Source organism: Triturus cristatus, chromosome 6 (genome assembly GCF_964204655.1).
Source record: "Triturus cristatus chromosome 6, aTriCri1.1, whole genome shotgun sequence".
NCBI lineage: Eukaryota > Metazoa > Chordata > Amphibia > Caudata > Salamandridae > Triturus > Triturus cristatus.
This window is the reverse complement of record NC_140589.1, coordinates 1,741,315,611-1,741,331,958: the sequence shown is the minus strand read 5'-3', so window position 1 is coordinate 1,741,331,958 and position 16,348 is coordinate 1,741,315,611. Positions and strand designations below refer to the sequence as shown.

The window sequence follows — 16,348 nt, the reverse complement described above, 5'->3', positions numbered from 1 at the left end:
AGTAAAGTTTGAGGTGAACTGCTTGTTAATTGTCTTCTCAATCACTTTGACTGGATAGGGGAGCAGGCAGATGGGTCAGAAGTTGCTCAGTTGATTCGGGTCTGCTGTGGGCTTCTTGTGAAGGGCATTGATTTCTGCAAGTTTCCATTCATACGGAAAAGTAGCAGACTTAATGGAGGTGCTGATGATGTGGGTCAAGGTGGTGCTGTTTGGTGATGTTTCCACGTTGTAAATGTGGTGTGGCATGGGTCCATTGGGTCCCCTGAGTGGATGGCCAGCATGATTGCTGCTATGTCGTTTCTGGTGAGGGTTGTGCATTAGGTCAGGTGGCGGTCTTGGTTGATGGTCGATCGGTTAGCGATTAGTTCTCTGGCATTGGGTTGATGTGCGAAGTTGCTGTAGATGTTTGCAATTTTGCTGTGGAAGAAATTTGATAGGTTGTTGCAGAGTTGTTAGGAGGCAGCAATGTTGTTGAGGACAAGGTGAAATTCTTGATGCTTGAGAAGCCCAAAGACTAGTGGAGTAATCCCAAAGCTTGTAGCAAGAGGTAGGCCTGCTCAGTCTTTGGTAGGATCCATCAGCCTATTGAAGTAACTGCCTAGAAGGGTTAAGAGGGCGGGCCTCAAGTAGGACAGTGCCATTCCTACTTAACAGCTCTCTAGACACCAGTGGCAGGTCATGAAATGAAAAATGCTTTTGTATAGTGCATGGCTACCCGGAGGCATCCCAGCGCTGTGGAGGCGACTAGGGGAGCGGGTGGAGTTACGGAAATAGCCATGTCTTCAGACGTTTGCGGAATGTCAGGTGATTCGCTTCCTGGCGGATAGAGAGAGGAAGGGAGTTCCAGAGCCTGGTGGAATTGTAGGAGAAGAGGCGTCCACCTGTCCGCGCCCTCATATATCAAGCTTATCATAACCGATTGACCAATATAGCGTGCCCGCCACCAAAGCGTATCTCCCGTCCGTATCATTCCATGGGCGTGTCATCACCTATATATTGTCTATGTGCCCGTATTGCTGTTCCATGTGATCCTCTCCCAAAACCTGAGTATATTAGTGGGTTGAAACCATATCCAATGAGGCATAGGCAAGTGTCCTCATTAAGGGTTTTCTGCAGTAGCACAATGTCCGTTAGATTTTGTTCAGTTGGGGAGAGGATGTGGTCTTGCGGTTAGAGCGGTCGACCTCGAAGCTGGGGAACCGGGTTTGAGTTTCGGCAACGACGCTCAACATCTTGTGATTCTGGGCAAATCACTTAATCTTCCCGTGCCTAACAAAAATGAATGTGTCCATCTGTAACAAAACTGCTGCTCATGTAAAGCGCTCTGATACCGGATGTCTCTGGTCTAGTTCGCGCTATATAAAACTCTTTATAAAAAATAAAAAGAAACCCTCAGCACAGCACCTTTGGTCCCTCATTTGTTGGCCTTAAGAGAAGCCAGTGATTTAGACACCTTTCCCAAGGGGGATTCCCCACAGTAATGCCACTACCAGAGGTCACCTCATACCATGTCATGGTGTGGAACGCAGCAAAAGTATTGGATTTGCCCCTGCCATGCGTAGAGGTAAATTGAACATCTTGACAGAAGTTCTACACCCCACTTCCCAGATGTTGTTACCCTTCAACTATGCCACCACCGAACCAGTCATGATGGAATGGGAAAAGTGAGCCTCACCCCTCGCTGGGAGTTGACTAATGGCCAGATAATATAGACCGGCCCTCGGTGACACGGCTATCCTCTCAGCCTGATGGTATAAGCTTCCTGCTCCTTCTGGGCCTTGTCCTACCACTCCGTTAGACAGGGAGTGTAAGAAAATAGAACGCTTCACAAAAAGACTTTCTTAGCAGGCACATATGGCACTTAATTCTCTCAATGCCACCTGTTTATTGTTTGTTACTCCCATACCATGTGGGTTATGGCCCTAATTGTTATCCCAAACCTACTTGACAAACTGCAGGGGCAATTGTCCGGGCTTGTGCAGGATGGTCAAGTGGTGGCTAGACAGATCATTCAATCAGGCTTGAACATGGCTGATTCAGTTGCATGTGCGATGGGCACTTCAGTGCAATTAAAGTGTAATACCTCATTGTGTAACTCCAGTTTCTTCAGCGATCCTGAAGGACCTCCCCTTTGATGGTTCATGCTGTTTGAAGAAGAGGCAGATTCGGCCCATGAGAGATGAGGTCTCCAAACCCTCAGCAGCAAGACTTCAGACAGTTTATGGAACACATCTTTTTATTCAGTTTAGAAGGCATACCAACAAGTGTACACAGCCATTCGCCTACAACCACATGGGCCGGTGGCCAGGAAAGGATGCATAGGAGAGATATATATCCTACATCCCGGAGGCTGGCAGCGCTGACAAACATGCCCAGTAAGTAAAAAACCAACGGAAATCATCAGAAGGACAGTGCAGATCCACAGAACTGGAACCCAAACAAGGACAGAAAAGCCCTCCCTCCCGTCCTCACCCCTAAAGAAAAAAAAAAGACAGAGGGGCGTCCGTACCATGATCCTCAGATGCCAGAAAGTGACCTGACCCCACCCGCCATGCTCGATCCAAAGCCCCCCGTTAACCCAGCTTGGGCTTGAGGGATCAGCTGGAGAATTTGCAGGAGTTTGGGGCAAGTGACTTCTTGGAGGTATTTCGATAGCTCAATGATAGGAGCCCATATTTCTGCCTATTTCTCGCCTTTATGGTCTTGTACTAAAGAAAGGCGTTCCATAGCTAGGGTCATCCAAATTCTATGGAGCCATGCCGTGTGGTCCAGGACCGTAGCAGTGCCCCAGTGTACCAGAATCGCTTGACGTGCTGCGAGCAGCGCTAAGGCCATCTGCCTGCCTTGCAGCGACCGCAATGGAAATGTTATCGGGTTCGAAAGTCCTAGGAGAGTGTAACTCGGGAAGCGAGGTTTCTCAGTCTCGAATGCGGTGTCGATGTCCTTGAGCACCTGCTCCCAGAATCTCTCCAGTCTCGGACAATGCCAAAGAAGATGTGCTGGGGAACCTGTCAGGCCGCAGCCCTGCCAGCATTTCTCAGTATGATTCTTGTCCCATTGGTGGATACGAGCGGGCGTGAGGTATCAGTAGGCTGTGGGATTTTAGGTTTAAACCTATTATAACTGATAAAACCCCACTGAAAGAGAAATAGCCCTCACCAGTGAAAACATATAAACACTGAAAAAACACCTGCACAACCAAAAATTAAATGCCATTCAATAAAAGGAAAAAGTGAGTGAAAGAGTCATTTTGTTTTTCTTCCTGAAGGGGTCAATACAATGTAACTTTGTTATACAAGCTAGCAGTAAGAAAGACTGGGGTAACGTTATTCTGCTTAAGTTTTGTTGTTTAGGGATTCCACTAAAATATTGTTTCTTCTTCCTTTTGCTTATTTCAGTTTTGTGGTCTTTGTTCTAAAGATGCAGGGTTTCGAAGCATGTTTTAGGTCTTGTTTAATTATTTTATAAACTGTAGAGAATCAGGAAATATCAAAATCATATTTGATATTTTGGCTGCGTTTGATTCTTTCACTGATAGGTAAAATGGCTGGTTTCATAAGAATATTTCCTAATATGTGTCATCATATTTACCCACAGAGACTGGGTAAAAACCCTTGATACATCAGCCCACAGTTTCTAGTGGGTCAGTATTGATAGTAGGTGAATTGCCAACACCTCAGGCTTTAAACATTTAAATGCAAGGTATAGTGAGAAGTATATGTATAAAGAGTGCTATCACCAAGCATCTGGGATAGTGGTGAAAACATGACACCAAACTTTTGGAAAACATGGAACACAGTGTCACTTGGAATGCTCTGCCAAAAAAAGGTTCTTTCCAAGCTCAACAAAGATTGAACTGATATTTTTGTGTTTGCAGTGATTTAGCTACGTATATGAAAAAGTTGTGTGATGACCTGTCAAAATTGATACCCGAGCTGAAGTGATTCCCTGTAGGAGATCCTTGCCACTTGTTAGATGGTATGCTGAAGGCATCTTTACAATCTTCAGAGTTAATGAGGGATGCTATTGACTTTTTAGTCTATTCTGGTGCACTGTTTTCTTAATGCACAGGGACTAAAACACAAATATTTATCATTTTGCGCTTTGTGTGAAATCAAAGAAAGAGTCATCCCTTAGCTGATGGTTCTCAGTCCAAGGGGCTATGAATGCTATATTATCCATGTGGCAACCGTTTACAGAATTTGTGCTGAGTGATGATGCCAAAGGCAAGAAATGTGAGGATCTTTGGTCGCATATTGATAGTGATGTGAAAAAAGTACACTCTACTGCATTCTTGGGGGCATATTTATAATAACTGACGCATCCCTGCATATCAGCAGGGATGCGCCAGTTATTGTGCGCCCCAGCTCCGCCACCTTGGATGCGCCGCATTTATAATGCGGCGCACCATGGAGCAAAAACGGCACAGATGCGTCACGCATCTGTGCCGTAAAAGTGACGCATTGCTGGAGTTGCGTCGCAAGCGCGATGCAGCTCCAGCAATGCTCTGGGGGGCCCTATCTTCACAATGCTGCGTCAATCCTTACGCCTGCTTCAAGCAGGCACAGGGTTTTGACGCAGCATGGGCTCAAAAGTGACTGAGTGAAATCTTGTAGATTTCACTCAGCCACTTTTAGGAGGCGTTCCAGCGCCGGAACGCCCCCACCTGCCCTGGAACGCCTACATGTGGCGCAGTGCTTTACAACGTGATGCATCTCCCAGATGCGTCACGTTGTAAATACCCCGCACCATGGCGCAGGATTTGCGCCGCTGCTGCGTCACAAAAGTGACGCAACGGCGGCGTAAATGAGGCGCAAGTCAAACATAAATCTGCCCCCTAGAGTTTTACAGGAAAACATAACTGCTGTAGTGGACATAATAAAAAAAAAAACTAGAGTCTGAAAAAACCCTTGTCTGCCAAGTGTTCAGCATAATTGGATAGATGTGAAACATCTCCTTGAGAGTAGGCTGGGCGACACCTTTAGTGACTTTGGCACTACAACATATTTCATGTTAGTGTGCTTGCCACTTGGTAAGCTAAGCAATGTTGAAGAGCAAATCAGGAACATTTTTTTTACAATGTATGAGAAATGGCTTGAAATGATACATAGAAATGTCCCTTCACCACCAATGGCATTTGAAGTCAATGAAACCTCACTGTGGTATTCTGTAAGTTCTAGATCCATTCAGTAAAGGGGAATTTCCTCCGTAGTTTCTAAAGTGCTGCTTCATTTTTGACCGCTTCAATTACTCTGAGGGCATAAGCGCCCAGCTCAATGCAAATGTTGCAGAACCTGCCCTAAGAATCCCAATCTTCAAGTGCACCAGTATTGGCATGGAAAGCTATGTCAGCGGTCAGAGTTAGGAAATTGTGTACTGGCATTTTGGCATTGCCCATCTCAAGTGCCAATGTTGAGAGGGCCTTTTCACAAAAGTTTACATGGGAAGGAAACAGCGAGCACACATGACCAAAGACTCACTGAAGAAGTATTGTATGGTGTACTACAATAAGTTTAATTTGCAAAAATCTATTTGGACCTCATATACACTATATGTACACTGTCTATATACCATGTTCTATCTGTGCAGAAAGCAACCAATAATAAAAACAAAATGTTCCATAAACACCAGAAAAACCCTTTTTCTGTTGTTTTTAGTGGCGCGAAAATGTGTAACCACTGATAACAACTGTTTTTTAAGGTATTGAAAACACCGAAAAAACCCCACCAGAATTTACCAGAAATAGAAACTGAAAACAGGAACGCCTAGGTATCAGTAAGATGATACCTTAAACGCAGACTCTGCTCCAGCGGTATTGTGGCCGGTGTGATGGGCTCTGTAATGAATATTGTCCCACCCCTTTTCTGTAAGGGCTTGCCCCAGTTCTGCCTCCCAGCGAAGTTGGCCTCTTGAGCGATTTTCCTTTCTGGCCTGGAGCAAGAAGAACATAGTTCCGCTATAAGATGCTTGTCATCTTTCTTGTTCTCTATCCACTCTCAGAGGTGGTAAGTTTGCGAGAGACATGCGATAAGTAAGCCCCTGAGGTAGCTCAGTGCCGTAGTTGTAGGTAATAGTACTCGTCTGTCCGGGGAAGGTTGAGGTCCTGTCGCACCCAAGAGAAGGGAATGATGCCGTCCGGGTCGAATAGGTGACAGAAGCGCTTACAACCCGCCTCCCTCCAACGCTGAGTAACCTCAGACTTACATCCCGGGGGGAAATCGGGGTTATCCACCATCAGTGTCATCCAGGAGGGGAAGGTTGTGAGGCCTCTTGTGAGAGCCACCGCATCCCATACCTTCATTGTCACTGCAGTGTCTGGGGAGAGTAGATACCCCATGATTGCGATCTGCACGGAAGCCAGATCTCTCTCCAGACATTCACTCCAGCTACCGGCTGATCCATGAAGGTCCAGTGCTTTTCTGAGAGGGGGCGATTCTATTCTAGGACATACCTTAGTTGAGCGGCCTGGAGATATCTGTGGACCAATGGCAAGTTCACCCCGCCTTCGCTTTTGGGATGCACCAGTTGTGCAACGGAGAGGCACGCTTTCCTATTGCCCCATATACATTTATTTATGGCCAGCTGTAGGGCCGGCATGGCTTTGGGTGGAGGAACCAGAGGCAGAGTTTGGAACAGGTACAGGATCCTCGGCAAGATCATCCTCTTCACCGCGGTGATGCGCCCGAACCAGGACAAGTTAAGCTTAGTCCATCCATCCAGTGCCTTCCTAGTCTTGTCTACCAGAGATGAATAGTTCAGCTCCAGGGTGCTTGGGAGCCTGGAGAATGCCCAGATAGGGCATGGGATCGCTAGACCAGTGCATGGGCAGATCCTGCTGGAGGGAGTCTACATGTGTCTGGGGCAAGGACAAGTTGAGTACTTGAGATTTGTTAAGATTGACCTTGAAGCCGGAGTCTTGTCCGAAGGACTCCAATTCATTCGCCAGCTCGAGTAAGGACGTGAGTGGCTCTGCTAGGGAGAGGATAACATCATCTGCGTAGAGACTCACTTTGTGGGTATCTCTCCCGAATCGAAGACCTTGGATGCCCGGATGATCTCGGATTCTCTGAGCGAGGGGCTCCATGTACAGGGCAAATAGGAGGGGCGAGAGTGGACCCCTACCTTGTGCGAAGGGGGTACAGGATATTCCATTTACTCTGACAAACGCCCGGTGGGCATGGTAAATGCACTGCACCCATTTAATGAAGTGGGGTCCAAATCCGAAGCCCCATAGGGTATCAAATATTTCCAGCACACCCTGTCGAACGCTTTCTCTGCGTCCACGGACAGTAGCACAGCCTCCTTACAGTAGAGATGGACACTGTCCATGAGATGTAGAAGGTGTTTTGAATTGTCGCCGCCCTGACAAGTCGGGATGAACCCCGCCTTGTCCGGATCGATTAGGCCTCCCATTAGAGGATTCAGCCGAGCCACCAGTATGCCCGTGAAGAGCTTTGCATCGATATTAAGCAGCAAGATTGAGCGGTAAGAGCTGCAGAGCCCTGGGTCTTTGTTAGGTTTAAGGATTACTGAGATCGCGGCTTCGGACATGGAATCCGTGACCGCCCCCTTGTCAAGGAAAGAGTTGAAATGCCGAGTCAGAAGAGGTGTCAGTTCCTTACAGAATGTTTTGTAGAACAGGGCAGAGTAGCCATCGGGTCCCGGGGCTTTGTCTAGCTTTAGAATTGAGATCGCTGAAATGACTTCATCCAATCGGATGGGATCCTCCAGCAGCTCGGACTGTGCTTTAGGGAGGCGGGTAAACTTGCTTGACTCCAGGTATGCGCCTGCGTCAGAGTGGCCTACCGTCTCCTCACTATACAGAGATTGAGAAAATTGCCGAAACTCCTCCACGATTTGGGAGTCCAGGTGTACCTCCTCGCCTGTGGTCTGCTTCAAGGAGGAGATGGTCGCAGTTACGGCTTTGGCACATAGTCTCTGTGCCAGCAGCCTCTCACACCTATCGCTACTCAGATAGAACTTGTGATGGAGTTAAAGTAGAGCGTATTCTGCCCTATCAAGGTCTATGCGTTTAAGAAGCATTCGCTTTCCTTCCAAGGTCCTCCATACCCTCGGACCCCCGTGCGTATTGCCTCCAGCTCCGCCACTTCTTGTTCTAAGCTCTGACGGGCTTCTTTGTGCTTTTTATTGTCAGTTGAGAAGATCGCCAGGAGTTCCCTGCGAATAACCAGCTTAAGTGTTTCCCAAATGGTCGCTTAGGAAGTGACCCCAGTATCGTTGTGTTGGAGGTATTCCGTTATCCTTGAGCGTATGCTTTCTACATTACTAGGCAAGTGTAAGAGTCCTACCCTCAGCCGCCATCTAGCAAGAGTGAATCTGATCCCCTTCGGTTGTATGTAAATGGAGATTGGTGCGTGGTCAGAGAGGGAGCGCGTGGCTATAGAGGCTTCATTAATCCTAGGTAGGAGCACATTGGAGACGAGAGGAACATGTCTAAACGCGCATAGGATTTGTGAGCTGCCGAATAGTGGGTGAAATCCCGCGCGGTCGGGTGCCTGAGTCACCAAACATCGTAAAGGCCATTGTCGGCCAGCCATTGTTTACTTTCTGAGGAAAGGGCACCCACTTGCATGTACCGCTGGCCGGAACAATCATTATTGTTGGCCATGACAAGGTTCAAGTCACCACCCACCACTACAGCAGAGTCAGGGGAGGCCAGGCCTTCTGCAACACGCCCAAGTAAAAATGGCTCTTGGTGTAGGTTGGGTGCGTAAATATTAATCAAGGTGAGGAGAGTGGTTCCCCATTGTACCCGGAGTGTTAGAACCCTGCCCTTGCACTCATAAAAAGTAGAGAGTACTTTGCCCTCAAATTTTGCCTCCAGGAGAATGTCCACCCCATTCTTTTTCATAGTGCTTGAGGACCAGTATTGACGAGCAAATCGTCGTGTACGCATGCGAGTAGTGTCCTTGGCTAACGGGTGGGTCTCTTGCAGCATACAGATATCCCCTTCCGAGTGTTCTAATAAAGAAAGGATCGCAGTGCGCTTTACATGGTGATTCAGGCCTGAACATTAAGACTTAAAATTTTCAGGTCTCTAACCATTCATTGTGAGGGTTAGTATGCAATGCGCAGCCATGACAACCAAAGAGGAGAAGCGCTGGTGGTAAGCTTGAGCGAGCGAGGGCCAGGGAGGATGAGATATAGGCGCATGGCCTGGCACGAACACCCTACAGAAAAGAACAACAACATTTTCAAATAACGAAACATTCCTCTGCAAATCAACCCCAAACAATAACAGCGGACACAAGTTCGTCGATAAAGAGAAACCCAAGGGGGTCATGACATTGGCAGCAAGTAGCGAGACAGAGTACCTGGTAGTCCAAGGGCTGCCGGGGATCATTCCGTTAGCCGGGGAGAAGGAGCAGACACACGTGTCCCTCCGACTACACTCCAGGACCCCCATCCCCGTCAGTCCTCATGATGAACTCAGGGTGTGATTGGACTGAGAGAGAGAGGAAAGGACGGCCTCATGTTCCTTGGCCATAGCTTCTGGGTCAGGTTTGAAGTTGGGTGGTGATTTCCCGACTGTTTGCCAGGGTGAGGATCGCCGGGCGGCGCGCTCTCTGGGGCCCTCTTTCTTCTCCGTGGTCATAGCGCTCTCCAATCCCAGCAGGTCGAGAGCCTAGACGAGAGAGGGGATCTGTCGCAGTGTGCCCTGATGCTTAAAGATAATTCGGAAGGGGTGGCCCCACGAGTATGGGATTTCTTTGTCGCGGCGATGGGAGGTAACCACTTAAAATTCCCACCTTTTGGTCAGCGTGGATGCTTGCAAGATCTTGGAAAAGTGCCGCGGTGTGGCCCTGGAACTGGATAGGGTGAGCTGCCCGGGCTTTGCGTAGAATTTGCTCCTTGAGCAGAAAATCATGTACGCAGATGAGAATGTCCGGGGGAGGGGCCTTGTCCCCTCTGGGCAGGCCCACACGATGGACCTGGTCCATCTGAACGTCACGAGCGCCATCGTCCCCCAAAACTTGCTGGAAGAGGGCCAAGACGTAGGATCGGAGGTCGTCTCCCTCCACTCGCCAGGGCTCCGCTCGAATCCATATGTTATTCCTCTGGGAGTGATTCTCGAGGTCTTTTGCGTGGGCCTGTAAGTCCAGGTTTTGGTCCTGTAGCCGGATCACCTCCTGCTGCAGCTGGTGAAGGTCTTCCTCTCTGCTCAGGTCTTGCTCTTCAAGGGTGGCCACCCCCTTGCCCACCTCATCTAAGTTGCACCGTACTTCCCTGAGATCAGCGGAAAGCTGGCCCTTCAGTTCTAGGATGTCCTCCTTAATAGCAGAAAACAGCTCCATCATGAAGGCCTTTGTAGCCGGGCCGTCCCCCCCCTTCTATCATCTCTGACTGACCCGGGACCCTGGATGCGGCACTTGCTGCATCATGGGCGCCCGACTGCTTGAGGAGCATGTCTTTGAGGGATTTATTTTTCCTCGTCCGAGCCAAGGACATAGTGCTGTGCTACTTCCGTGGGTCACCCCGTGTGAGGTTCACTGCAATGGAGACTGACGGCACTCGCGTGGAATGGGAGTCGGTGGCCCCATTGCGCAGTCCAGGGGCCTTAAACTCTTGCACCGGGGCATATTCCCAGCAAGGCCTTATCTATTCCTCTGGGGGAGCCCTGTGTGCTCCGGGGCGCTTTCCACCCCTCAAGGTTTACAGTACCCACACGGTAGGCCACTACCGGGAAAGTCCCAAATCCGTTTGATCAGTTTATCTGAGGGTGATACTAGTGTCTCCCAGGTGTTTAGATAACTGTAACTCTGCGCTGATCAAACCTTGCGGAGGTGGGTTAGGTCACACAACGCACAACTTAGTTCAAGCCACCCAGTGTGGAAATAGGCCTCCAAGGCGTCCTGAAGGGTTTCGGTTGTCCACAGGAGTCAACAGCGCCACCCGCTACTAAGGGTGTGCAACTTTGCTGCACTTGATGGATTGTGGCTCATCTATGGCACTGCTAGTGCGGCTAGATCGGGGTCCAGGAGTAGCCCTCGTCAGCGTGTTTGCGGTCCGTACTCCGCCGCCAGGACGCTGTGGCAGATCCGCTAGTAAACAAGATGGCGGGTGGTATCTCCGGGCCACTTCTGTCCGCTGTCGCGTACCTCGCTCAGCGTCTTCTCCGGTCACTTCCAGGTAGGAGCGATATATAGCTGAGTCTGCGCCTCCAGTTCCCGCAGCAAACCTACCCCACTCCTCCACTCTGGCGCCCGGGCGTGTCCCCTCGCTGTGCACTGAGCACCGCACTGTTCTTAAATTAGCTCCGTGGATCAGCCGGACCGCTCAAGAGGCTCATTGCAGGTACTCTGCCACTCCTCACAAGCACCCGGTTCTTTCTAGTTGCTCGGAGGAACCGGGAGTGGGTTGAAATACAAAGCTAGGGAATGTCTGAGCCGGAGGAACACGATTGCGCGTCCTATCTAGCCGCCATCTTGGCCACGCCCTCAGACAGTTTAGAACATTTAGGTGGGTGCCAGAGGTTTCTCTTTTTGTGACGGACATCAAGGCCAGAAGCAAAAGCAACAGAACTCCTTTTTTAAAAAGCAGAGGAATTGTGGCGAGGGTACAGGCCGAGCCTTACTCCTCCCTCCCTCCTCCTACTACAACTCCTCCTATTCTTCCTCCCCAGCCACAAGAGTTGCAGACTTAGTTCCCTGTTGTTGGAGCACATGGTAAGAAATAGCTTCCATTCCACAAGCCTGGGAGGTCCTAACTTCCAACCAGTGGGTCTTGCAGATCATAGAGAGAGGTTCTGCTCTACCCTCCAACCGGCCCCACCACACATTACCTCTTCATCATCCATCTCTTCTGCAGCCCACCTGCTCATCCTTCAGCAGGAGGTAGACTTCTTTTTCCAGAAAAGGGCAGTGGAATTGGTTCCAGAGCAGAAAAGGGGTCAGTGGTGCTACTACTTGTACTTCCTGCACCTGAAGAACAATGGTATTCTTCGTCCAATCTTAAACCTTAGGGTCTTAAACAGCACAGGGAAATGTTAAAGATGCTGTCCCTGGCTCAAATGGTGCCAGCGCTGAAAGCATAAGACTGGATGGTGCCTGTTGATCTGCAGGACCCTTATTTTCACATAAAGATTCCTCAATAGCACATAAAGGACCTACGCTTCGTTGTGGGATCCATGCATTATCAGTTTGTGATCCTCCCTTTCGGCTTAACTTCTGCTCCCCGTGTCTTCATGAATGTGAAGGTTGTGGTTGCTGCCCATCTCCGATCATCAGGAATCCCAGTGTTTCATTACTTGGACGACTCTCTCCTCACAGCAAAGTCTCCATAGATGGTGTTGCATCACTTGCAATTCTGATGATTGAGAATGGAGCACACTTTCCAGTCCTGCTCGGTCTGCTAGCTTCCTTCATCCTCCAAGTAACTCATGCACCTTAGCACATGAGGTCCCTCCTGTCAGCCCACCACTGGCAGCAGTTCCAACTTAGCATAGATCTCTCCCACTCCATAGTATTCTTGGGAGGCACTACAGCGGATTTGATGTGGTGGAGTGTGGGGGAGAACCTAGGTAAAGGGATGCCCTTCCAGCCTTCCCCAGCAGTGATTGTGGAGGTAATGCACGCTTCCACTCCACAGCAAGGAATGCCTATGGAGGAGCTGGTGATCTGAGGCATTTGGTGTCAACAGGAGCAGGTGTTACATATGAAATTGCTGGGACTGAGGAAAATATGACTGACACTTAAGGCCTTCCTGCTATCCATTCACAGCCAGTCCATCCATACCTTGATGGACAATTTTGACCGCGATGTGGTATTGCAACAAGCAGGGAGTAGTAGGATTTTATTTTTTTCTGTCGAAAAACAGTACAGACTCTGTTCTTGGGTGCAGTAGCACCAGATCTTGTAGGTTGCCAACCATCTGGCTGGTGCTCTGAACATCAGAGCCAACAGTCTGAGCCAGCTTCACATTGGGGGTCACAAGTGTCAACTTCACCCAGAAATCGTCCAGAATATGTTTGCCCCTTGAGGCACACCTCAGATGGGCCTGTTTGTCGCATACATCTGTGCCCATTGTCCTCAACTCTTTGCCCTCCAGTATCAATTGCAGGGAGTTTTGGGGGATGAGTTTCAATGAAGTGGAGCGGTCTACTTCACTATGTTTCCTCCGAAACACTTGGTTCTTCAGATACTGAGGAAGACTTGACTACACCAGACCCAAATCTACTTAATAGCCCAATATGGGATGAGGAGGGTACAGTATGCAGAAATGATGCCCCTTACTCCGTGACCCCCACTCCACATCCCTCACAGGGTAGACCTCTCTCAGTTGGAGGGGTAAGTGCTGCACCACAACCTCCTTATCCTCCACGCCTGGAGATGAGCGTGCACATCTGAATACTATTTATCTGCCTCCTGAAGTGGTGGATGTTTTTCAATGCCCACAGACATTATACCTATATGGTGTACTCTGGGAGATGGAATAAGTTTGTCAAGTGGTGGTCAAACAATTCCATGGGCACTCTCAAGGCCCATTTATTGGATGTCTTACAATTGGCCCTATTGTTAGCGTAACAAGGTTGTGCAGTGATTACTGTGAAAGGCTACTTATCCCCTTTGTCTCCTCTTATGTGTCTCCCAGACCAGCTTTCCCTATTCAGGTCTCCTATAGTTGTGAGAAATCTGATGGTTCTCACTGATATGTTCTTGTTTATTCTTTGTCTCATTGGGATCTCAATATGGTCCTAACATTTTTAATATGTTCACCCTTTGAACTCTTACACGGTTGCCAGTACCATTTGCTCACTTTTAAAACTATTTTTCTGATTGTTATTACAAGTGCTGTGCATCGAGCCTTACTTTACATTGTTTTTTGCTCAACAAGCTGGTCCTTCAAAACTACAGCTACCGAAGGTGAACACACACTTTCACTTGGGACAGAACATCACCCTACCTATCCTCTTCCTGCCACTCCATTCCAATAAGGAGGGGGGATTTCACAGACTGGACCCTAAAAGGGTGGTCTGTTTTTATATTTATTGTGCAAATCAATTCTGGCCTTATGGCCAACTTTTCATTGGCTGCACCAGCAGGATGAAGGGCAAAGACACCCAAAAGAGGATGTTGTTCAGATGGATCATCTTGTACATTAAGATGTGTTATGCCCTTTCCTGCAAGTAACCTTCAGAGTGCTTCCGAACTCATTCCAATAGGGTGAATTATTCAAATTCAGCTCTTACAAGGAGATACCCTATGACACCTTTACAAAACATTATTGTTTGGGTTAGGAGGTAAGGACACTTAGCATGGTTGGTCCTTCATAGCATCTTGATTTACCAGTTCGCCAAGCCCCACCTCCTCGTTGGGTATTGCTTGAGGAATATATTCAAAAAGTGAGGGATCTGTAGGTAGTAGTATCTATCAGCAGAAAATGTTACTTTCATTCGGTAATGATTTTTCTGGTGGATACTCTGTCTAGCTACAGATCCCTCACTGATCCGCCCACCTCCCCTTCTTACAAACTGGTTATACACTCAAATCTTTATAATAAGGTTCCAAGTCTAGATTTTGCAACTTACTTTGCTGATAAGGTGTCAATCTCATCCTGTTCCCCTCAAAGGCATAGGCGAAAGGGATGGGAAACGGATGTCAAGGTAGCAGTGGGAGCACATTCTGGCTTCAGTGATGTTGTTTCTGTAGATGAGATGGAACTAGCTTTCCCTGCCAGCTCTGAGTTATTGAACTTTCCGGATCCAGTCTGCCACCTGGGATGTTCAAAAGCTGATGTGTCTGCAGGTAGATACAGTATCCACCAGAAAAATCTCCACAGAAGGTAAGTAACTTTTTCTTTGATTGCAAACCATCTGAAGTAATTTTTCCAGCATAGTTTGCTCCTCATACAGAGAGCCTCTGCTTTTAAGTGCTTTTTCTCTTTTGTTCTGGTCTAGAAAACATTTGGAATTGAAACAGAAACACTTTGCTGGTTTCTTTTTTCAAATTGGCCAATGGAAATTATTCAAGAAGTGGAACTTGTTTTTTGTGGAAAGAGGTTCTGCTTTTAAAATAAAAGCCTAATATTTTGATCCCTTTATTTCTATTGTATTACGAGTAAACAGTGTTGTTGCTCTTCTCTCTCTACTTTCAGGAAGTGTGCAAGATGCTAATTCATATGCGTCATCCTGAAATATACCAGCACCTTGGGGTAGTCCCTCCACGTGGGTTTCTTCTTCATGGCCCACCAGGCTGTGGAAAGACACTACTTGCACAGGCAATTTCTGGGGTGAGTAGTCTTTCATTCTCCTGTATTCTACCTTTCTTCTGACAAGAGTGTAAAAGTTCTGAATATCAGCTTTCATTAACTATTAGAACATTGGAATGCTGGGAACTCCATTGAAGAGAATAAAATGGCTCCGGGCTTGTAATGGCTGGTATAGTCCATCTGCTCCAACACCCAATATTTGTCTTTCTGTTTTTCCTTTTTAATTTAGACCATTCTACCCTCAATGGCTGGAATGTTTTAATAGCCTGTATAGCCCTTCTGTCTCAGGCTATACCAGTTGAAAAAGGCATTCTCTGTTGTTGTAGGCCCTCGCCTGCATCTCTGCTTATAACTCGGAATGAGGGCCTTTAACAACTGGTATAGGCCTCGGTAGAGGCCTACAACGCTATATTAGAATATTGAAATGTTGAGAGTTCCATTGAAGACAATGAAGTGGCTCAAGGCCAATAATAGCTGGGCTGGTACAGACTTTCTCCTACAACATTCCAAGGCTTGTCTTTCTGTTTTTATTTCTTTATTTTAGAGCAGTCTACCTGAATTGCATTACAATCCTTCGGCCTTGGGCTACGCTGGTTACATTTAATGTTGATGCTGTTATCGGAGAGTAGAGCAACACAAAAAGCTGAGTGACAGAATACGGAACATTATCAAGCATCCACCCCTAATACAGAGATCTGGGCCTAAAACCATTGTTTGTTTGCTCACCATGCCTTCCCGGTTTGGACCCAGCCATATGCAAATCAGTCTTGACCAAGCTCCCCATGGGAACAGTCCAGGCCAATACAGTAGCATAGTAAGCACAATCAGCATTCCGTCTATCATCTTTTTGTGTTGTTAGTCACCCTTAGTGGGAAGGGTATGCCCAGACATGTGTCCAATGCTCACTGTGCCACTGGATTCAAGCTGTCCTGGCTGATGAGGGGTTATACCCCAAAACCGGTCCCAGGATGCTTTTTTCAGGTCCTCTGCAGACCTGGCCTGGCAGTTCAGACTGGACTGTTCGCATGGGGCGCATCGTCAGGACTGATTTGCTTATGGCTGTGTCCAAACTGGGGTGGCCTTGTGAGCAAAAAACTGATCGATTTAACCCAGATCTGTG

At 48.0% G+C, this 16,348-nt stretch overlaps 1 protein-coding gene across 1 annotated transcript in view; it reads left to right on the top strand.

Moving 5' to 3' along the window:
* NVL (nuclear VCP like) overlaps nt 1-16,348 on the top strand; it is a 444,777-nt gene that overhangs the window by 105,623 nt on the left and 322,806 nt on the right. The window contains exon 9 of the mRNA XM_085612998.1: nt 15,115-15,249. Coding sequence (XP_085469124.1) covers nt 15,115-15,249 — 135 coding nt within the window. The remainder of the gene's footprint in view (nt 1-15,114; nt 15,250-16,348) is intronic.